This window comes from Esox lucius, chromosome 20, assembly GCF_011004845.1.
Source record: "Esox lucius isolate fEsoLuc1 chromosome 20, fEsoLuc1.pri, whole genome shotgun sequence".
Taxonomy (NCBI): Eukaryota; Metazoa; Chordata; class Actinopteri; order Esociformes; family Esocidae; genus Esox; species Esox lucius.
Window position 1 is genome coordinate 45391433 of NC_047588.1, and position 24952 is coordinate 45416384.

General features: G+C 39.9%; 1 protein-coding gene across 4 annotated transcripts in view; it reads right to left on the minus strand.

Moving 5' to 3' along the window:
* Window positions 1–24952, minus strand: part of thsd7ba (thrombospondin, type I, domain containing 7Ba) — a 292455-nt gene that overhangs the window by 159637 nt on the left and 107866 nt on the right. For all 4 annotated transcript variants that reach the window (XM_034289054.1, XM_029115860.2, XM_029115859.2 and 1 more), the window contains exon 8: window positions 332–523. In XM_034289054.1, coding sequence (XP_034144945.1) covers window positions 332–523 — 192 coding nt within the window. The remainder of the gene's footprint in view (window positions 1–331; window positions 524–24952) is intronic.

The following is a 24952-nucleotide window of genomic DNA, read 5'->3' on the forward strand; positions in this document are numbered from 1 at the left end:
ACCAGCCAAGTAACATTATTACCTTCTCCAGGGGGACCCAGCAAAGTAACATTATTACCTTCTCCAGGGAGAGCCAGCCAAGTAACATTATTACCTTCTCCAGGGAGAGCCAGCCAAGTAACATTATTACTTTCTTCAGGGGAGACCCAGCAAAGTAAAAGTTTTACTATCTCCAGGGAGAGCCAGCAAAGTAACATTATTACCTTCTCCAGGGGGACCAAGCAAAGTAACATTATTACCCTCTCCAGGAAGAGCCAGAAAAGTAGAGGGAGACCCAGCAAAGTAACATTATTACCTTCTCCAGGGAGACCCAACAAAGTAACATTATTACCTTCTCCAGGGAGAGCCAGCATGGTGCGGGAACGTCTCTGTCTGCCCTCAGAATTTTTGCTGGAACAGGAGGTGGAGCAGGAGGACCAGGAGGACCAGGAGCTAATAACACAGTCTCCAGGACAAGACACCTCACAGGGAACCGTAGGGGAGGGAGCGGGATCTGGACACTGGCCATTGGACACATCCACACCTGGACCGCAGTTAATAACAATGTTAAATAGAGCTGATTTACATCACCAAAATATTCTGTCTCATAGATTACATGTACAGATGATCCTAGAGACTGTGTGTGTATATATATACATATATATATACACACACACAAATATATATACATATATATACACACAGTGGGGAGAACGGTGATAATGGTTTGGATCTTTGATTTCTTACATCTCTAATATATAAAATAGGGCAGGGGTCACTAATACACCGCTTGACACGTACAGTGGGGAGAACAAGTATTTGATACACTGCCGATTTTGCAGGTTTTCCCCTTACAAAGCATGTAGAGGTCTGTAATTTTTATCATAGGTACTCTTCAACTGTAAGAACTGTAACAGAAATCTAGAAAATAACATTGTATGATTTTTAAGTAATTAAATAGCATTTTATTGCATGACATAAGTATTTGATACATCAGAAAAGCAGAACTTAATATTTGGTACAGAAACCTTTCTATGCAATTACAGAGATCATATGTTTCCTGTAATTCTTGATCAGGTTTGCACACACTGCAGCAGGGATTTTGGCCCACTCCTCCATACAGACCTTCTCCAGATCCTTCAGGTTTCGGGGCTGTCGCTGTGCACTACGGACTTTCAGCTGCCTCCAAAGATTTTCTATGATGGGTTCAGGTCTGGAGACTGGCTAGGCCACTCCAGGACCTTGAGATGCTTCTTACGGAGCCACTCCTTAGTTGCCCTGGCTGTGTGTTTCGGGTCGTTGTCATGCTGGAAGACCCAGCCACGACCCATCTTCAATGTTCTTACTGAGGGAAGGAGGTTGTTGGCCAAGATCAAGCGATACATGGCCCCATCCATCCTCCCCTCAATAAGGTGCAGTCGTCCTGTCCCCTTTGCAGAAAAGCATCCCCAAAGAATGATGTTTCCACCTCCATGCTTCACGGTTGGGATGGTGTTCTTGGGGTTGTACTCATCCTTCTTCCTCCAAACACGGCGAGTGGAGTTTAGACCAAAAAGCTCTATTTTTGTCTCATCATACCACATGACCTTCTCCCATTCCTCCTCTGGATTATCCAAATGGTCATTGGCAAACTTCAGACGGGCTTGGACATGCGCTGGCTTGAGCAGGGCGACCTTGTGTGCGCTGCAGGATTTTTATCCATGAGGGCGTAGTGTGTTACTAATGGTTTACTTTAAGACTGTGGTCCCAGCTCTCTTCAGGTCATTGACCAGGTCCTGCCGTGTAGTTCTTGGCTGATCCCTCACCTTCCTCATGATCACTGATGCCCCACGAGGTGAGATCTTGCATGGAGCCCCAGACCGAGGGAGATTGACCGTCATCTTGAACTTCTTCCATTTTCTAATAATTGCGCCAACAGTTGTTGTCTTCTCACCAAGTCGCTTGCCTATTGTCCTGTAGCCAATCCCAGCCTTGTGCGGGTCTACAATTTTATCCTTTTATCTTTACACAGCTCTCTGGTCTTGGCCATTGTGGAGAGGTTGGAGTCTGTTTGATTGAGTGTGTGGACAGGTGTCTTTTATACAGGTAATGAGTTTAAACAGGTGCATCAAATATTTAGGTCATGCAATAAAATGCAAATTAATTATTTAAAAATCATAGTGTGATTTTCAGTTTTTTTTATATTCCGTCTCTCAGTTGAAGTGTACCTATGATAAAAATTACAGAACTCTACATGCTTTGTAGGAAAAGCTGCAAAATCGGCAGTGTATCAAATACTTGTTCTCCCCACTATATATAATGTTTATATAAAATGTGTATGTGTATGTATAAAATATAGTATTTAACAATTATTATATTGGACCTCATTAGAAAGTTGTTTGAATTAACTGTACTTCCAAAATGAATTGTTATTGACAGCAACCCTCTATCAGAATTACGACGATAAGGTCTTAACATTACTAGCAACGTGAAACCTGCGATAGGAGTGTCCCTTCCTGACAGATTTGTTTCCATCATGTCAGACTGCTGTAGGCATCAGATTCACACAGACTGGTCTCTGCTGTCTTTCAAGGTTGCATCATTATCTCTGCTGAACTCTGCCACTCAATCTGAAATGTCTCGCTACACAAAAACATCCTCTGGGCATGAGGACAGGGAGGACAAGCAGAAGAGGACAGGGGAAGAAGAGGACAGGGAGGACAAGCACAAGAGAACAGGGGAAGAAGAGGACAGGGAGGACAAGCAGAAGAGGACAGGGGAAGAAGAGGACAAGCAGAAGAGGACAGTGGGAGAAGAGGACAGGGAGGACAAGCAGAAGAGGACAGTGGGAGAAGAGGACAGGGAGGACAAGCAGAAGAGGACAGGGGAAGAAGAGGACAGGGAGGACAAGCAGAAGAGGGCAGGGGCAGAAGAGGACAGGGAGGACAAGCAGAAGAGGACAGGGGAAGAAGAGGACAGGGAGGACAAGCAGAAGAGGGCAGGGGCAGAAGAGGACAGGGAGGACAAGCAGAAGAGGACAGGGGAAGAACAGGACAGGGAGGACAAGCAGAAGAGGGCAGGGGCAGAAGAGGACAGGGAGGACAAGCAGAAGAGGGCAGGGGCAGAAGAGGACAGGGAGGACAAGCAGAAGAGGACAGGGGAAGAACAGGACAGGGAGGACATGCAGAAGAGGACATGGGAAGAGGAGGACAGAGAGAACACTAGTGTTTCTAGCCTTCAGAGTCTAAGGGCCTTGGTAAGCTGTCGGAAACCCCCAGGATACCACGTCCCAGGCCTTCATGACTTGGGAGGAATGGGAGGTGTGGACTAGCTGTACTGGGCCTGGAGCACCAGTTAACAAACTGATAACCACACTGAGCATCATTCATTCTTCCTCCAGCTTTGACAGAAGACCGTTTAACAGAAGTGTAACTTCATCCAATACAAATAAAGGAAAATGGACAATTTAAAGCTGCAATTTCTCACAACAAGCAGCATGGAATCTGGAACAGAGAAAGCCCTGATTACCTAGGAACAGCGCAGGCAGGAATACACCTACATGTATTTACATCAGATGTGTCCATACAGAAGTAATTCTTGGGTTCAGTACAGTGCTCCATTTGTATGATTACACTTGCTGTAAATTCCCCATTGTAGGGTACATAGTGAGTTGAAATGGAAACTTTCCAGTGTTTCATATAATGGTTTTGGACTGTAAGCCATTTAATAAGCAGTGTGGGACTTCAATCTTCCTGCTTAATGCAGATTTTCCATTTAACTGAGCTAAAGTGGTGAATGTAAAAATGTTTGATAGATGTACAAATGCCCACTGAGAACAGTTGAAAACTGTAGATTTCCGTACCCAACCTGCATACAAAAGAAGGGACAAAAACAGCCTTCAGCATGTCCTTACCCTCTGTGATAATAGTAAAATAGTTTTCTTCCTTTGTTCAAGAAAAACAGCATAAAAAAGTTTCAAGTCTTTACCTTATCTTCAAAACATAATACAGCAGTATATATCAGCTACTAGCATTGTAACCTTCAGCATATTGTATCTAACCCAATATATTTTTGTTCTTCATGTCTTGCACCCACCATAATACACTTATAGACACTGGCTCATAATGTGATCTGCATATATCTGTAATGAACCTGGAGGTGCATAGAGTGTATGTAGGTCATTTCCTTGGATGACTGAATGCCTAACGGGGGCATCTCTACAGCTTTCACTGGAAGCTATGAAACAGACCCCGAAGGGAAGCTGGTCTATGCAAGCATGGCGTGAACAGGACGACAACCAACTTTAATAAAAGCGAGTATATGCAAATGTATGCACATTCTCCACTGCAGGTATAAACAGCAAGTGTTGCTAATGACCAATGGAAGATCGTTATACCTGTCAGCACCTTCTGGATGGCTGTTTAAAGTTGTGCTTAAAAGTTTGCATACCCTTGGAGAAATAATATATGCAGCATTTGTAAAGAAAACATGAGTGAGCAGGCAAAACACATGTCATTAGTTTCTTATGGGATTCACATTCAACTGTAAGTCATAACGGAATGGCACAATCATAAAACAAAACATGGCAACAAAGAAACCAGGCAAGCCTAGTTCGGCCCGCCCGATATAGAGAGTGTTGCCATCTCGAGATTCTAACCCAGGTCACCCACATCATTAACCACTACACCACAGAGCTGTACATTTGCTGGGTGTCAGCATAGCCTCTTGTGTCTATCCTGAAAAGATCCTCTTTTGCCACTGGTCGTTTTAATAATTAATTGGCCATTTATGAATTAAACTGATAGTTAAACTGACTAATGTTTCTTACTAAGTTTACCTCCACCACAAATAGCGTCTATGTATGGTGTTTGCCACTGGCTGTTTTAACAGCGTATTAGCAAGTAATAAGCTTTACCGGTATCTACTAACTTAGTCATAAGAATTGAGCAATTGCTAGCGAGTCTGCCAAAGCTATTTTCTTTCATGGCAAAACAACATACTTTTTTCTTCAATCAATCAATCAAATGAATTTATAAAGCCCTTTTTACAACAGAAGTTGTCACAAAGTGCTTTTACAGAGACACCCGGTCTTAAACCCCAAGGAGCAAACAACAGTAGTATCGAATTTCAGTTGCTAGGAAAAAATCCCTAAGAAGGCCAAATTTTAGGAAGAAACCTAGAGAGGACCCAGGCTCAGAGTGATGACCAGTCCTCTTCTGGCTGTGCCGGGTGAGTCCAATTGGAATAATTAATAAATGTATCTGGGCTAAATCCAGAGTCTATTTAAATTTAGACTAGGTCAGAAGTATGACCAGATGGACAAGGACAGCGACGGGCCACCCAAACCAGGTACTCCGCAGCTGTGGACCAGTACCTCATGTCCTCCTAAAGTTTAAAACGGGAGGAAACTGAGAAAATTCAGAAAATGCATTCCTCATATCAACAACGATTTATAGTGGAGAAGGAGAACTGACCCAATCCCCCAGCACAATAGTATAGCAGCAGACCTTGGAACAGCGTAAGACCTTTCTTTCATTCGTGAATGTCATTTTATACAATAACTATCAATAAAGGCAACGATAACTAACTTTTCCATCAAGCGAAAAGATGAGAATCGTGGAATCTACCAGAAATAATTAACAAATGTTGTTCCTCTCAATAGATTTGAACGTAAGTATTTTATATGAGAGACACTGTCGTTAACCACTACACCACGGCATTACAAGTTGATTGAGGATTGTGTTAAATAGGCTTACTAGTATCTACTAACTTCCTAGGAATAATCATAAGAATTGAGCAATTGCTAGCGAGAACTATTCCATGCCAGAAACAGCCGCAATATAACTGGATACAGTTTTAGTTAAGGCTTAAGATATCGTAACTACGTTGTTAAGGCAGCAAATGTGTTTGTCTATCCTGACCCAAAACCATGCACAGATTCGTACTTCGAAAATCCACAAGAAAAAGGTCACAATATACGCATCGCCTGCGAGGAGATACAAACTTATAGTTCCAAGTCCGGTTCTCTAACCACTACACTATTTAACAAAGGGTAGTCAATTGCTCAGTCAGTCAGTCACTCAGTCAGTAAGAGACATTCGCTCTTCTTAGCCAGCTCCGTTTACGTGGTCCGGATTTTTTTTTACTGACCCTGTTCAAAAAAGTCTGCATACCCTGAGTTCTTAATACTGTGATTTGCCCCCTTAAGCGTGCAGTCTTCTGTAATATTAGTCTATGAGACCCCAAATTCTTGCAGGAGGAATTGAACAGTACTGACTGGCATTTGCAAGGCTTTGGATATCTTCTTATATCCTTTTCCATCTTTATAAAGTTCCCTTACCTTGTTACGCAGGTCTTTTGACAGTTCTTTTTTGCTCCTCATGGCTCAGTATCTAGCCTTCTCAGTGCATCCACGTGAGAGCTAAAAAACTAATTGACTATTTATACACAGACACTAATTGCAATTTAAAAACCCACAGAAATTCACCTTGTATTGCCATGTTCACCTGTGTGTGTCACCTTGTGTATCTGTAACAAGGCCAAACATTCAAGGGTATATATACTTTTAATCAGGGCCATTTGGGTGAATTCTGTCATCATTATGATTTAAAAAGGAGCCAAATAACTATGTGATAATACATGGCTTTGTATGATCACTATTCTAAAATAAAACAGTTGGTCATATTTTCAAAATCAATGGCAAAATTACACAATTTCTGCCAGGGTATGAGCACAACTTTATACCAGGAACTAGCTGCTGCGGCATGTAGCATGCTTGCTTGTTTGCTATAGCCCACATGAGGGCAATTCTATCAACATATATTAGCAAAGGGAGAGATTGTAATTTAACATGATGAAACACAAAAAGAAATAGGGGAGGGTTTACAGTAAATCTGAAGTAAGTCCAAGGGAGGGTCATTTATTTCTATAATTGATAACATTTCAGTAATCTATCGGTCAGACTTGGAATTTACGCATTGACTGCCACTGATACTATATAAGAGTGGGGATACTATTTATCTTGATAATTATCGTCCTGCATCTAGTAGACTATTACCTTAATAAAGTAATACTCTCTCTACGCTAAACAGTCTTGACTTCAGGACTGTTTAATCCAGGAGTCTTTAGTAAACATACAGTTGTGCTCCTTATTATCAGAAAATTGCATTTAGAAAAGGTATATGTCTGGTTTTAAATCAGGGCATATTAGTAGTAAATGTAGGTTATAATGTGTTAGAATGGTGATTTATGTGACAGGTGGGGTGGACCTGTATGATGTGTGTTTGGGCGGGACCTCTGGAGTGACATATGCATGTCTGGTGACTTTGTAATTTATGATTACTTTGATGTTTTACAATGCCCAATGAGCAAACCAGACTAGTGTTATAACCGGTGGGTTATGTTTGATGATTAACAAATGGGCCTTAAGGTTCCGGAACGTTAAATTCCCAGGCAATAAATAAGTGTTATGTGAAAATATTTGAAGTCAGATTTCACCAGGACCTCAGATGATCACATGAGAACATTCCTGAAGCACAAGAAGGAAGCTAGCAGCTTCCCGCCATCTGTGGTTGACGAGGCTAAAGACCAGTATATCTGTGAATATCATACAAAGGAGGGTGTGCAGCTTGACAAGGAAAACATTGTTGTAAACAGTGCTTGGCGATCTTTGGCTAAATTGGCAATGAATAGTCATTGGGGTATGAAGGGTGAGCGGACTAACCTTATGAACACAATGCAAATTACAGATCTGGAGGAGTTTAGCCAGTACCTTTTTTCCAGTGAAATAGAAGTTGGTTATTTCTCTTTCATCTCAGACACAGTTACGATGGTACAGTGGCGTTACACAAAACAGACACCAATCAAACCATGTAAAGGCAAACATTTTATTGCAGCGTTCACAACCGCTTATGCTAGACTTGAGTTGTATTCACTCCTGGAGAAGTTGTATAGACGTGTACTCTACACAGACACTGATTCAGTGATCTTTGTCACATGCCATGGGGATTGGGTGCCCCCACTGGGGCCATTCTTGGGTGACTTGACCAATGAGTTACCGGATGGTGACAGCATCGCTCAATTTGTTAGTGGCGGGCCAAAGACATACGGTCACAAAACCGTTAAAGGTCTGACTTGTCTCAAAGCAAAAGGCATTACGCTCAACAGCTACAACACAATCATTGTTAACTTGGAGACGCTAACACGACTGGTTGACAACTTTGTATGGGGCGAGGGTGGTGATGATGATCACGTCCTTGCTAATGCAGACACAATTGCTAGAGATAAAAGAACATTCACATTGAAAAACCGAGTAGTGTCTAAGCATTTCAGAGTTGTGTACAACAAGCGTGTACTGCTCCCTGATTACAGCACAAGGCCTTACGGGTACTAAACCGCATTCTAGGATGGATAGCGGTTTTGACCCGCGAATTCAACACCCGTTCAGCTGTGTCATTAGTGGCCCCAGTAACTCGGGTAAAACATTTTTGTGAAGATGTTGTTTGATAATGCTGACGTTGTTTTCTCCAAAGAAATTCAAAATATCGTCTGGGTTTATGCATGTTGGCAACCGCTGTATGATGAAATGTTGAAGGTGAGGGATATTACTTTTATAGAAGGTCTACCAACATCGCTGTGTGATGACAGTCTGCTACCGATTCAGAAAAATAACCTTTTAATTATTGAAAAATGAAAAGAGCATATGGAGAGTTTTCACACAATATTCACACCACCGTAACCTGAGTGCAATTTACCTTGTCCAAAACATGTTTGTTAAAGGCAAATCTAGTAGAACTATTAACTTGAACACAAACTACCTCATCTTGTTTAAAAAACCCCAGCGACAATCAGCAGATTAGTATTTTAGGCAGACAGATATACTCGGGTCTTTCTCAATTCTTCATGGTGAGTTTTAAAGATGCAACACATCCGCCTTTTGGTTATTTACTTGTTGACTTTAAAGCTACAACACCAGAAGACTACCGCCTGAGAACAGGGTTATTTTCAGGGGATTGGCCTGTCGCGTACATCCCTAAGAAAATGTGATAGTCTAAAAGCATTCGTAGAAATGTACCACTTTTTAAGATGATATTTAAGGCACCGGCAAGTCAACGAAAAGTTATTTTAGAATCAGCCTCCACCGACCTCATTCTATCACTCTGTGAAATAGCGCTTAATCTAAGGTGCGGAAATATACCCTTAACAGAATCGCAGCTCCGAAAAGTAAAGAGACAAAAAGCCAAAATTACATACGTTTAGAAAGAACACTTCAGTCGCAAGGAAAATAAAAACCATTAACCAATCTGGAGGTTTTCTACTGCCATTACTAAGCGTTGCAGTTCCATTCTTAACCAGTCTAATTGCATCGAGACAGGGTTAAACATGGATCATGCTCAGACATTTTTTCTGGTGCCACAACATCAGTTAGAAAAACTGCGAGAAAATGATTTGGACTCATCGATTTGCAATATACTGTTGAAGCCTGATATGGATTTACATGAGAAAGCTAAAAGATACAGTTGAGAGACGCATGATTTTGCTTTTCTATTTCTTCAACAACCATGACACAAATTAAACGATTCACAAGATTGAGCATGTTGTATGCAATTAAACATTTGCTTATCATGCTTACTCTGGTACATTTTAGCCACAAACTTTGAGACTAGGGCATCATTTTCTTGTAAATCATCAACATAAAAAGACAGAGCATCTTTATAACTCAGACCTTTTGCCATTAGATAAAGAACACACACTATTGTCCACACATGGTTGAAACCATGTCCTGTACTTGTTTTGAACTGTATTCCACATTCTCACAGGTTTGCAGAAAGGCATTGATTGACTTGGGAAAATATGCAAAATCCGGGGGGTTTCCAAAACTGTCATAAAACCTTCTAATGCCTTCCAAAACCTTCTCAGAACTGGTTAAGAAGTTTCAGCTTAAAATTAGTTTCTTTTATAGAAACACATTAGGCCTGTAATGTCAACAAAAAAATGGTTGTGCAAGACCCTTTCATGTGTGTTGGATTATGGTGATGTGATATTTACATCCATTCACTTCAGTATCAAAACCTTCAGATTCAGTCTATCATGAAGCTCTGTTGTTTATTGTTGGGAGACACTAGTGAATGTTTGTATATAGGGCTGTCTTGAAGAAAGTTCCTTGTTAGTTCATAAGGCAAGAAGACGAACTTGCTGTTAGTTATGGCCTACTCATGTCCAACTTGATGTAGTTTTTTTTTATTTTATCCACTCAAAGTCTGTTGTAAAGTTCGTAAAAACAATACAATATATTTATTCCCTATGCATGTTTAAATCCTCAGAAAGTCCTTGATGGATAACGAAATTAAACATACTGTAGCAGGACAAGATGAGAAAATCGTGACTCCACGGCTAGACTAGCTTCTACAATTGGCACAATACCAACATGCACATGGCTTGTTGATCAAAACTGATGAGTTGATTCTCAGTGAAATTGTCATACTCTTCACACCTTCTAAACTTTCTTTCATCGTTTGAGCCATCACATGCTAAATGATCCATTCAATTATCAAAATCTGTCAGACATCATGTATATTCCATAAATGTATATGATATTAAATGTTTGAGATCTGCAATATTTGCAAAAATGTACTACAGAATTGTAGAGTATTCACTTTTCCCAGTAAACCTTTACCACTGTTGAAACCGGTATCTAAAAAGCTCAGTGTGATACACACCAGCATTCAGCTAGACAAAAAAGTAGAACAAAATTGAAATTTACATATAACAAATATTTCCAGGGTTGACTGCCATGGTGAAAAAACATCTAAACATTTGATCAGTATGGCTCACACGATGTGAAAAAACATTTATTTTGTTGGCACTGGCCAATTGACTGACACAATCACTAGGTTTGGAAGCATGAATTAAAGGTTTTGGGTGAGTTACTACATTTTGCAGACATGCCATAGAATTTTGATGTCCCATGAAAAAGTTGTGACAATTGTACTTAGAGTTTAGAGAACGTGAAGACTGTTTCTTAAAATGAGCCAAAATGATTGAGAAAAACTGTAATAGACTCTGGACACATGCCTCATTAATCATTACAACTTGTACTCTTAAAATGCTCACCCGGCACAGCCAGAAGAGGACTGGTCACCCCTCTGAGCCTGGTTCCTCTCTAGGCTTCTTACAAAATGTCAGTCTTCTTAGGGAGTTTTTCCTAGCCACTGAAATTCAACACTACTGATGTTTGCTCCTTGGGGTTTATGGCCGGGTGTTTCTGTAAAGCACTTTGTGACAACTGCTGTTGTAAAAAGGGCTTTATACATAAATTTGATTGATTGATCTTGTGTCCTACCACCCCATCCTCAGATATGGCTACACACAGGAATATATTTCCCCCATGATGCTCAGGCACATGAACAGGTGCTCATTGGCTAATGATATTTTGTCGACACTGTCAAGTTTTGGCTCGGTAGAAGCCTGCTTTATCAACAAAGATGTACTTGTGATGGTTCACAGCCAGTCAGTTTGTAGGTTTGACCCTGTTCAAGGGCTCTCTGATTTATTACTTTGCTTTGCTTTCTATCCTGCTTCATGATGAAAGACATTGCCAGGGTTCACATGGTTTATATGGTTATATGGTTACCAGTTGTGGTACTATTGTGGATGGCAATCATGTCCTGTTTATGACAGTATTGTATTGTACAGTCATAAACAGCCTTATGGTGGTGATTCTGTACTTTTTAATCTGAACATAACAGACAAACAATGTGAAATACGTACAGAATATTCACCAAATGGTTGAGTGATGGTCAATAAGGAACAATGAGCACAGTGATAGTAAAAGGTATAGTACCAAAGCGTCTGAAAAAACTACAAACAGAAATCCAAGAAAGGAACAAAATAACAAAACAGCAGACAGGATCTAACTTAGGCAGGCTACCAGACTGAAAGCCTACACATAAGAAACATGGGAAGGTAGCAAACAGGCTACAGCAGTTAACTTGTAGACTACGACCATAAACACACAACAGATTAACAATTGCTTCCACAAGGACTGAAGGGAATACACTGACATATAAAAGGTAGGACTAAATAGGTGCAGGTGCAAACACTCAGGACTAACATGTGTGACTAATAACGAACCCGGACACAAGTCATATTCAAGACACAAAGATAGACCGACTAGGAAACAAAAGGTGGGACTAGGAACATAGAGGTGGCTAGTAGTGAACAACAACCAACAGGCAGGACTAGGAAACATAAGGTGGGACCAGAAACATAGAGGTGGCTAGTAGTGAACCAAAACCAACCGGCAGGACTAGGAAACAGAAGGTGGGACCAGGAACATAGAGGTGGCTAGGGGTGAACACAAATTTATAGACAGGACTAGTAAGAGAACCTCACAGTCAAGGAGTGACTGATATTGGGGGGGTGGACACATTTTACTACAGTGTGAATGTTAATGTATTCACCAAAATGTCTATTTAATATGTAGTTCTATATGTTTGTCCACTTCTAGAATCCACTTCTAGTTCGATTCTCTTTGTCCATGACTATGTTAGATAAAGACATGCTCTGGTTAAAAAAGGCATTATTACATTATTGACCAATGAAGTGTGAATAGGACGACCAAGTGCGACCAACAGTTTCGCTCAGAGGTAGTCTGGTTGAAAATACTAGGGGTGATTTTTGTTTACACAATGCTGGCTTGCAATGCGCATTATGTCTGGAAAGGTTGTAGCAAATAGACAGTTACTCCAAACAATGTTGTCATTCAGTGTGAAAATTCCAGTTTGACTTTAAGCAAGTAGTAATTTCTGAACATGCAATAGTCCTAACAACTTTTCAGTAGGATAAGGGCATTTCAGATAGCTGATAATGTAACCAGAGTGCATCTTTTAAAATGACTAATACTACAATGATGTTGGTAATATCTCAGTCAGGCATGTTAGTCCAGCTTTAAGTTTTCCAATCTGCTCCTATAGACCGCCTTGTATTAATACTTCTCACTATCTTACCTGTTGGTTTGTGGCCTCTCTCTTCCACGCTCTGCCTACTTTTCTGACCAATGTTATTGTTATGACTGTGTCTCTCTTGAATGACGTAAACACATACAGTACAATCCTAAATTCAGCTTCTGTCCTTTTATCAGAGATCCTATTCAATGACTCTGATTGATTTACATGATGACAGATCAACAGTATATCTTGGCATTGCACTTATCAATGATTTACCTGTTGACTTGTGGTCCCTTTCCCTCCCTCCTTGCTCCTTTGTTCAAGTCTATCACTTTGCTGCCATGATCATACACAACATAAACCAAATTCTTAAAATATTGAACACACTTTAACTTTATCTAGATGATCCAAAACATCTAAACTGAAGAAAAAATAATCACCAGCTGGTGTGTGGAGATTTTTACCAAGAACCCTAGCTACTTACACTCAATTCTTGACTGGTTGTGGCTCATCCATTACTTAGCTAGCTACTTGCAGAGCCTATGGTGAAGACTGAGATTGTGCAAAACATTTTAGCAGGAATTATTCCTTTCAAACTATTCACTATCAATTTTTCACGCTGCCAAAGGAACTACTCCATGTAATCCAGCAAGCCAGCTACTGTAACGTTTGTTGGATTAAATTTGAAAATTATTGAAAGATTAAGATAGCTAGCTAACTACATCTTAACTATTTTAAGCTTATATTTTTAACGTTTGTTTCGTTCTATAGCTATGAAAATGTATTGATGTTTATACAGGTTGTACTTACTGTGAAAACAAAACTTACAGCTACAGTAATCCACTTAGCCAGCCTACACACACTGCTCGTCATGAAAGAATGAATGGGAATGTTGGATTTGGTCACGACGGGAATGTGACAAGTTCCAAAGCGTCATTTGTTCAAAATAGAAGTATTATGCAAAACAACATTATTGAAGGGGACACTTTAACCCATTTCTAATATTAGGGGGGACATGTCCCCCCCGGCTCCTACACCTTTGCTCACAGTTGTACACAGGGCATATCCTGTTTAGTAAACTAGAGGTAGTACACAGGGCATATCCTGTTTACTAAACTAGAGGTAGTACACAGGGCATATCTTGTATACTAAACAAAATATAGTACACAGGACATATCCTGTTTACTAAACTAGATATACTACAGAGGAGAAATCATATTTGCTAAACTAGATAAACAATAACAAATGCTATTCAATATGGTTGATGTCAATTTTTCAGTGCATTTTAATATTGCCTATATCTATTAATGTAATGTCATTTAAGCTGAGAGACTGTCATAGCGAGACAGTTTAAATCAGACCGAGAAGTAGATATTGAGTCTTGGTACCTAGACAGAGCAGATTGTCCTGCTACCACAAAGGTCATTGAGCAGATTAATGTCAGTTCCATTGATTGGACCGTCTGAAAATGGACATGTTGACAGCAGCTAAACTAAGAGGTATAAAGTTATTCTGCTTTGTTTATATTGACCCATTGCATCATGAGCTGTAGTTTACTTTGAACAAGTAGAATTAATAAAGGTATAAAAAACATTGTATTGTACTCTATACATACTAGTGGTTTAGCATTATCATTTCTGCACGTCATACACAGTGGCTCAAGCTATTACAATGTAGCTTCCTTGCAAAGCAGCAAGCCAGTCCAGCTATACATGACAAGCATGCCTGAGGTAAACAGCCACCTGCAGAAAACACATGCTTGATCATCTAGTGCAGTGATTTCCATAGAGGGCTGGAGGGCAGATAACCTGATCTGCATTCTGAGCCTAGTGAGTCAATATGGAGCTGGTAGCCTGGTAGCTGTTACACTACTTCATCTAAATACAGTATCACCACAGAGAACAGTGGTGCTGTAAGGATTAGAATGGGAAATGATTTAGTACTAATGCTCAGTTGGTGAAGCCATGTGTAGCTCATTTGACACTTGTTGCTCAGGGTTGTGGGTTAGATTACTACAGGGGGTGTGATGGCAATTTCTAAATTCCAAATAGTTCTATGAAAATGGTAGGTAAGACAGGAGAAATCAATTGCGCAATAAACGGTTTTAATCTTGCTTGCAAGGAGAAAGTATACACATTCCTGTACCTATCTTAACAGTGGGACTCACTCCTTTATACAATCAGAATACATTGTATAAGAAATTTCCACAACAGGGGCCAATATGAAAAAACTATTGAAACGCATACACTCACTACTGTAATATCTGACAGATGCCTATGAATACTTGAGACAGTGGTTTATTTAAATGTATTGTCTGAAAGGTGTCTGCAAATAATTGATACTACATTGACAGATCTATTTCGGGAACCTCATTGCTGTTATCCCTGCATTTCAGTTGCAAATGCCACCATGTACCTTCAGTTTGCCTTCTTTGCACATTTAGAACTGTAATTTGTACTTGCATTTGCCTTTATTGCACATCTATACATGTCACCTGTACATACATTACACTTAATACTTGTACATTTTCTGCTCTCTTTTATCTGCACTTCTAGTTAAATGCTAACTGCATTTCGTTGCACTGTATTTATACTGTTCAATGACAATGAAGTTGAATCTAATCTAATCTAATCTTGAGATAGTGGTTGCCAGTCAAGAATAAAGTAATGCCTTGTCCAGCTACTGTGTTGCTGCCTCAGTTCAAGTCTTCACTTGGAAGACTATCTGAATGGATTGATTGTACAAAAAGGGAACACAATCACTACATTATAACACCAAGTCAATGAAACTTCAGGGATATCAATCTGTCCAGTTAGGAAGCATAAGCGATTGTGAATCAATGTCACTTGTTTTGGTTCAAATGAAAGTGACAACAGGTGTACTGGAGAGGAAACAGCAAGACAACCCCCAAAAATGGAATGTTTTGCTGGTGGTGGCCACAGACAGTCTCTCTCTGCTTATCCTTCATGACTGATTCTTCTCTAGTTTAGGGTTTTGCTGGTGTCCTTGTCACTACTGGCCCATTCAGGTTACACAGGTAGTCCAGCTCCTCCAGGATTGTACATCCATACATGCTGTTACAAGAAGGTTTGCGGTGTCTCCCAGTACAGTCTCAAGAGCATATAAGAGATAGCAGTAGATGAGTCGTTACACAAGGAGAGCTGCACAGGGCTGCAGAAGGGCATCAATCCAGTAGCAGGATCGGCATCTGCTCCTTTGTGCAAGGAGGAACAGAGGAGCACTGCCAGAGCCCTACAAAATGACCTCCAGCAGGCTACTGGTGTGCATGTTTCTGACCAAACTGAGGGTAGCATGAAGGCCCAACATCCTCTTGTAGGACCTGGGTTCACAGCCCAGCACCGTGCAACACCAGAATTGGCAGGTCTGCCATTGGCACCCACTGTTCTCTTTACAGATGAGAGCAGGTTCACACTGAGCACATGTAACAGGACGGGAGGAGTGAGGCCGATCTTGGATTTGCGCAATCTGTATTCCGCAATCGGACTCAACAGCCACACACAAACTTGGCTGGACTCGAACCGGACCCAGTACACTGCACACACTTGTTATAACATTTACTATGAGCTCTTTTCAAGATTGCATTTGTTATTTTACAATGTGTCAAAACATATTCAAAGCACAACTCTAAATTCAATCTATAAATAAAATTCACTTACATCAAACAGGTGTCTCACAAAATAATTTTGAATAATGCCAATATGCAGAACTTTAGTTTTTCAACAATAGGTGTCTGCTTACCTTGTCCTTGACCGGTCTTGGATTTGTGAGGCACACTGTCCAACGCCAGTGATGGTCAATCGTACGGAAAATATTCCAGCGGGATCCTTTTACCAAATCACATCGGGGTCACCAATTGTTAGAGCGTGATTCAAATTTGGTGTTAAGGATCAAATATATCTTAGGCTAATTTACTAAGTCTTTAATAAGTATAACAAGTGCAATCTTCATGTACATGGGTTCACCACAACACCACACAGGGTCAGTAGAGAACTAATTATTGTTTACAAAGGTCATCTTATATACATTCTGACAGTGGTAGTTCCTGCTCACTGCCGGCCTATCAGAAAGGCTGAACAAGTCTAAACTGCGTTCAGCCCCAATCTCTGACGCACAGGGTTGGTCCCAGCCTCTAGGCGCGTTCCATCAGTCCGGCGTGTCCGACAAGTCTGTTTACTTGAAGATTATCTATTCTTACACCCTTGTACCTTGTTATCTTAACTCAGGCCTGAGCAGTTCCCCATACTCATGGCTAATATTAAAAAGAACATAACACTCTTAATGGGTTCGTTCGACAGTTTAATACCATCCACGCAAGCTTAACCACAGCTTGCCTGTTTTTTTTCCACTACTTGCAATATAGTTTCAGCTTAAGCACAAATTAATGTAAGGCACATGTTATGGGTACAATGCTTCAATACACAACTCTCAATGGTAAAAAGTATACTAACATCTAATAGTAAAAAGTAAATTCCCACAAAACCGAGCAGGGCTCTTAGATCCATGAACACAGGTCAGCTAGTAGAGCCCAGAGTCCAAACTGAATATGGAGAAGCTGCGTTTAGCATTTATGCTGTACAAAACTGGAATAAACTACCAGAAGATCTTAGACGTGCCCCAAACGTATCCATTTTTAAATCCAGGTTAAAAACCCTTTTCTTTTCACGTGCCTATGACTGAGCACTTAAACTGAACCACACTGTTTAGCCTTATAGCTTCCCACTTTTAATCTTTATATGTTTTATTATTATGATGTATTCATTTGCTTTGATATTTTCATTTGAGTATTTAGGGGTTCAAGCACAAAGTGCTGAAACCCTATTGTTATTGTACAGATTTTTTAGGGGTTCAAGCACGAAGTGCTGAAACCCTATTGTTATTGTACAGATTTTTATTAGGGGTTCAAGCACGAAGTGCTGAAACCCTATTGTTATTGTACAGATTTTTATTATTATTATTCTGCCGTAAAACGCATCGTGCAGCCCAAACCGTAAGAGCTGGAGCTTTGAAACTTTGGCATATGGTAGTACCAAAATCGAGGAGAGGTTATCAAAATATGAGCCCGATTGGCCCATAGGTGGCGCTATAGTGACCTAAAGCGCGAAAGTGGTCATAACTCCTAGACCGTATGTCGTAGACTCAAGTGTCTTATATCCCTGTAATCCTTGGCTCAAGACGAACAAAACGTATATCTCCGATTTCATTTCCGCCATGATAGATTTTCCGCCATTTAGAATTTTGTTGCAAACTAGTCCCTGGATTTTTGCCCGATCGGAACCAAACCAGTGTAGAAATGTTCTATGGAGTCTGAAAATCAATAATTATCAAAAAAAAGTTTAAATTTCGATTCATGGTCGCTAGGGGGCGCAAAATTAAAGTTATGGGAGGAGCCTATTTTACTAAAAAGGCTATAACTCAAGAAGTAGTTAAGCAAACTTCACCAACCTTGGTATACATGTGTTAGAAGTCAGTCTGAGGTCACAGTAAAAAAAACTGCGTCGATTGGCCACATGGTGGCGCTATAATACGAAAAATAATACAAAAAACGTATAGACACCTGACCGTTTGTCCAAATTACTTGAAATTTGGTATGCAGTGTCTTTGCCCAAGGGGCCATGTATGCCTAAGAGGATATTGGCGTATCTCAAAAAACATGGCCGCCATTGGCCAATGAGATTTGAGCACCTATTAAACCAGGTTGACATACTCTGATCAGAACGAAACTTGGTGGGCATGTTTGGCACAAGGTCCTAGAGGTCTGTAAGAATTTTGAAAGAAATCGGCCACTAGTTGGCGCTAACGAGTTTTAAGGCTCTCTAATCACGTGTTGTTAAAAATTTCGTCAAAAAATGCATATCACTTGATAGATCTCCTCATGCTGAAAAACTTTGCCTCAAGAACCACTACTGTCAATCAAACTGTTCATTTAATATTCGCGAATATGTTAAAAACCTACTTTCGCGAACTAGTAACTGGACTTTCGGCCTTTCGGAACCAATTCGGTCTACGATGATTCTCTGGACTCTCTAGATCGATTTTTTCCATTTGCCTGGCTGTAACAGGATAATTTATTCAAGTGGCAGGACAAAATACACTCAAAAGCCAATAAATCCCATAGAAAAACCCCAAACTTCACAAAAATAGATGAGCATATGTGTCATAACATAGTGAAGAAGCATGCAGAGTTTTGTGGAGATCAGACAATAGGTGCAACTATAACTGTCAAAAAGCTTTGAAAAACGTACATTTCCAATGCCACAATGCCTGTATTGGCTGTGAATGGACTTTTCCATTTTTTATTTCAGTGGTTAAATGCTTGCTAAATAAAACGTAATGTCTTTTGATGTTTGGGTGCTTAAAGGCCTTAACAGCTTGAACCCCGATAAATGCTGCTTGCAGCTTTAATTGTTTTTGTTATTGTACTTTCATATATTTTTTTTTGTAAAACTGCTTCGATGTATGAATTGTGCTATTTAAATAAACTTGCTTGCTATATAAATGTGCTATGCAACAGTAATGTAATGTCTGAAAGGTGCTTATAGATTCCACAACAGATAGTGTTGCACTTGTTACCTGTTACTGATCACTGACATAACAGATAGTGTTGGACTCTTTACCTGTTATTATTCAAAATATCTTTGAACTCTCTGATTTTAAGAGGCATAGGTTTAAGCTGATTCACTGAAAAAGATGTCCTTGATTATTTGCTAGCTATAGATACTAAGAAGACCATATAGTCTGATACACTAGATCTTGGCTTGATGGTAAGAATTGCATAAAAAATAAATAAAAGTATAAGCTATTTTCTAGGTCACAGAACCTAGTTTTGGATTACCCTAAAATTACTATCTTAAACAGTTATTTTATGGAACATGTTGCATTCTTACAAATACCTTGGGCTTTGGTTAGAAGAAAATCTGTCTGTTGAAACATTGCTGAGTTGGTGAAGAAGCTGAAGATTTAAATTGCCAGTTCATGCCTGTCACAACAGGGCAGAAAATATATTGTGTAAGCAACTGTAATGTCCCTGGTGACATTACAGTTGCTCATGCCTCAGATTCTGTACTGAAATTCTCTGACTGAATTCAATCATTTAGCCTTGTGTTTTTATCATTGGTGCATATTTTTTACACACATCACTGTATTTATTATATTTCAGTTGGGAGTCCCTGACCCTGTCTCTTACATGATTAAGTGATCATTTATAAGACAGTTTAAATGTCCTATAAATATTATTTTAACTGTCAATTGTGACAGTTTTTTTTTCTTACATTTTGTATTTTTCTATTTTTGTAATACATGGCTCAGCTTTGAAAGAGTCATTGATCCCAGTTTATTTCTCTATAAAATAAATGAATAAATAATGTCTACTCCATGAGATGTACTGTTTATGTCCTTATTATTGAACTGCCATTTCTGTAAATGTGGTGCTAACTGGTGTGGGCCACCATGAGGCCTTGTGGTTAGAGCATTGGACCAGGAAACAAAAGCTTGTTTTTCCAAAGTGATTTGGATAAGACCATGTGGTAAATGTAAACATAACCCAGCCAACTGATGGTCATCTCACAAAATGATCCCATATAGCTACAGTATCTTTGCTCGAGCCAAGATTCATGGTTGAACATCTCAAGAATAAATAATGTAAATAATAAACAACTACATACTTCCCCTATTTCCAAGTGAATAGTTTTAAAAACATGGTATTAATAAATGCCATAGCAGTGCACATTTCATTCTAGTAAGTGTAACATTGTCTGGTGTTATAAAGCACTCATTGGAAAACACTGAAATATATATATACTTATCTGAAGATTACATTACCTCCATACTCAAACACAGATTGGCCAAATCAACATCTACTGTACATGAACTGCATATTATAGATTTATTTCTGTACTTCATAAGTTTCAGGGTTTTTCTTAGCCACTGTACTTGTTTGCTCCTTGGGGTTTCAGGCTGTGTTTTGAAAAGCACTTTGTGACAACTGCTGATGAATGGGCTTCATTAAATACATTTGATTGATTGATTGACTGTAGTTATTTGGGGGAAATGTACCGAATTTGGTATCTTCCAATCTGCCACTTTGAAAAAAAATATGATGACATCTGCACCAGATTCACTCATCCTATCGAGTCTCCTTTCCACTCATACATTAATCTTGGTTCTCATCTCGCCAGATTAAGTCATGTAACTACTGATGTCCTGTGGCTCATCATCATGCCCCCCCATCATCTCTAGAACATGACCCCCCCGTCTCCCTCCATCCGGTTCTCCAGTTCATCTCTAGATCACAGAGACGCCCCGGGAGATGATATTCACATCGCTGACTGGTGGTGCCTGGAGGAGATTTTCGAGAACATTAACACTAGAAGCACCAGGAGGGGTCAATTTGACACAGAGGTACCAAAAAAAATTTGCAGCACTCAGTAAGCTTACAGGAAGCTCCTTTTAGAAATACTTTATCCTCCAGCATTTTTGTATGTAAAAATAATCACTGGAAAAGTGAATTTAAAGCTATTCTGCTCGAATTTCTGCCAGACTTGCTATCCACCATTTCAATTTAATTTTTGAAAGCTGTGGTTCTCTTTCTCTGTCACCAGGTGGCACATAAAAGATGGCGCAACTTTTTGGTAATACTGATTAGTCTGAATGCGCGTGTGCGTGCATGTCAAGTTTTACGTTAGCTGGAAAATACAGCCAGTAATCAGGTGTAGTTGTCTGGCAGATGAAAACATCAAAGGCCAACATCTCTGGTGGGAACTATGCCAAATAAATACATTTGTATGTTAAATAGCCTAATATTGTGTGACCTTCAGTTTGGTCGGGACATATTTGGACACGGACAATTCTCATAATTTTGCGCTGTACACCACCACAATGGATTTTAAATGAAGCAACAGAGAGGCAATTGAGGTCCAGACGTTCAGCTTTAATTCAAGGGGTTTGTCACGTCCTGGCTGTGCCCCTAGCCATCTCTGCGCTGGGCTCGGGGCATAGCCAGGACAGGACAGGAGGTGGCCTTTAGCCACCTCTAATCCTTTTTTTGGTTTCCCCAATTGGAGGCAGGTGTTAGTTATTGCCTCCAACTGGGGACCCTATTTAAGTTCAGTTTGTAGGCCCAGAGGTGTGGTTCATTTTGGTTTTGTTTATCCTGTGTAAGGAATACCCACGTCACTGGTTGCTGCATTTTTTTGTTGGAGTCCTTCTTTTATTAAACATGGATTATCTTCACTACCTATACTCTGCGCCTGTATCCTTCTCATCCCACGACCGTGACAGGGTTAAAAAAAATATGAAATGTTTAGGAATTACAACCATTTTCATACACCGTCCCCTTATTTCAGGGGCTCAAACATAATTGGACAAATTAATGCAATCATAAATAAAATAAAAATGTTTTTATACTTTGTCAAGAATCCTTTGCAGGCAATGACTGCTTGATGTCTGGAACACATGGATATCACCAAACGCTGGGTTTCCTCCTTTGTGATGCTTTGTCAGGCCTTTACTGCAGCGGTCTTCAGTTGTTGTTTGTTCATGGATCTTTTTGCCTTCAATTTTGTCTTCAGCTAGTGAAATGTATGCTTGATCGGGTTGACATCAGGTGATTGACTCTGCCATTTCAGAATATTCCACTTCTTTTCAATAAAAAAAACGCCTGGGTTGCTTTGGTCATTGCCCATCTGTAAAGTGAAGCGCCGTCAAATCAACTTAATGTTTCAGTGGCTAATTTGTCGCACAACTCTGATCGACAAAAGAAAAACACCCAAGCATGCGTATAAAATATTTTGTGTTTAAGCCGAATTTCTCGTTTCCAAATTGGATAATGGCCATTAAAACGTATGGATATAATTATATGTTGTCTCATTTCATATTAAATGAAGAAACACGTTTTGCTTAGACACAGGACCAAACAATCAGTAATGTCTTACTGTGAGTGAGCTTGGCAACATGTCACACAATATTAGGCTATTCAATATACTTTTAATCAATGTATTTATTTGGCATATTTCCTACTGTACATTTTGGCTATTTTCATTTGCAGGACAACTACACTTGATACCAGCTAAAAGCCACCATTTGCCAGCTAATGTAAACCCTGGCCAAGATGGCTTATGTTGGCACCCAGACTTTTGGCGCTTGGTATTAGGCTTACAGAGGTATTCAAAAATATTTTAGGTTTAGCCATACATTTTACTTTCAAATAACCTTTTAGATCTAACTCTACTGTTGATAAATACACAATGGTGTGAATGGCTTGGTGCTTCTAGTGTTAAAAACAAAATACCCAACAACGTAGTTGAGCTGGAAGGGCGCGATGTCTACAGAGTTGATTGGATGGTAGAGGACTCAGGCAAGACCAGAGGTGGTGGACTGTAAATTTCTGTAAACAAAACATGGTGTACAAACACTACCCGGAGTCACTGCTCAACCAATCTGGAGTACCATTGATTAGGTGCAGGCCTTTTTACTTGCCTCAGCACATCACTGGTGCCCAACACTCAGCCATTGTAGACCCACCATGAGGCAGACGGTACAGATCTCTTCGTTTCCACACCCGCAGGCTCAGGAACAGCTTCTTCCCATCCTCTGTAACCCTGCTGAACTTTGTTCATCACTAACCATACCCACCTCTCAAGGACCTTGTTGCAATATTCCCTTTGTAATACTGGACTCTGACACTGCCTTGCAAAGTCTGATAATGGAAGTCTTCAGTTGTTACAAGTACAAGTCTACCTCAGGAACCTCATAGCTGCTATCCCTGCATTTCAGTTGCACCTTGCACCTTCAATTTTCCTTCACTGCACATTTAGAATTGCCATCATGCTTGCATTTTTCAGTTGTTACATATACATGTCTACCTCGGGGACCTCATTGCTGCCATCTCTGCAAATGTAACCAAATTCCTTCAACTTGCCTCGATTGCACATCCAGAATGCCATTTGTACCTTAAAACTATTTATCACACTTGCAACATTCACCATACTTAGTACTTGTAAAGGTTTTGCCCTCCTCTATTGGCCTTAATTGCACATTTAGTAATGCCATTTGTAAAGCATTTGCCTTTTCACATCCTATAAATACATTTGATATACACATTTACTTAATACTTTCTGCCCTCTTCTATTTGCCCTTGTGGATGGATGCTAACTGCATTTCATTGTACTGTACTAGTACTTGTTCAATGACAATCAAGTTGAATCTAATCAAATCTCTGGAGATCTGCCATTCATTTCCCTCATCAACACATCCCTAACCACATAAATACCCTCTGACTTCATACCCTCTGAGTCCACTGTTGTCTAGAAATGCAGACTCACCTATTTGTTTCATTTGAGATCTGATGGATTATCTAACAGTACACCTTGTGAATAATGGGTCAAAAGCAGTTCCAGAAGATGACAAGAAGAACATTTTCATGTAGTTAATATTTTCTGGTATGAGATTGGTGAAGCTTTGTGAGAAGATAGTTGTACTTTGATGTTAGCAGTAGTGGTGAATATATTCTAGTGTGTAATTGGTGAAGGTGGTGGTTATATATATTCTAGTGTGTAATTGGTTATGCAGTTCCAACAGCCAAGAGATCGGGACTCTGTAAATAGATGGCTGCCCTGGGGGCCGCTAGATCATAAATGATGGATATACAGTATCTGCAGGAGCTCTTTACTCTCTGTTACACCGCTGCTTGCAGCTGTGTGCCACTTAATGTTGATTTGTGTCATGACTCCCACACACCGTTTAACTCTTTCCACTGTCACCACAAACCCAACTACGACTAGCCTCTCAGGTAACTATAGTCACACACTATCTACAACTACACTCATATAATTATATTTACACACCAACTACAACTACTGTCTCACAAATACAATCACACACCAACTACAACTACTGTCTCACATACAGTGGGGAGAACAAGTATTTGATACACTGCCGATTTTGCAGGTTTTCCTAATTTACAAAGCATGTAGAGGTCTGTAATTTTTATCATAGGTATACTTCAACTGTTAGAGATGGAAATCCAGAAA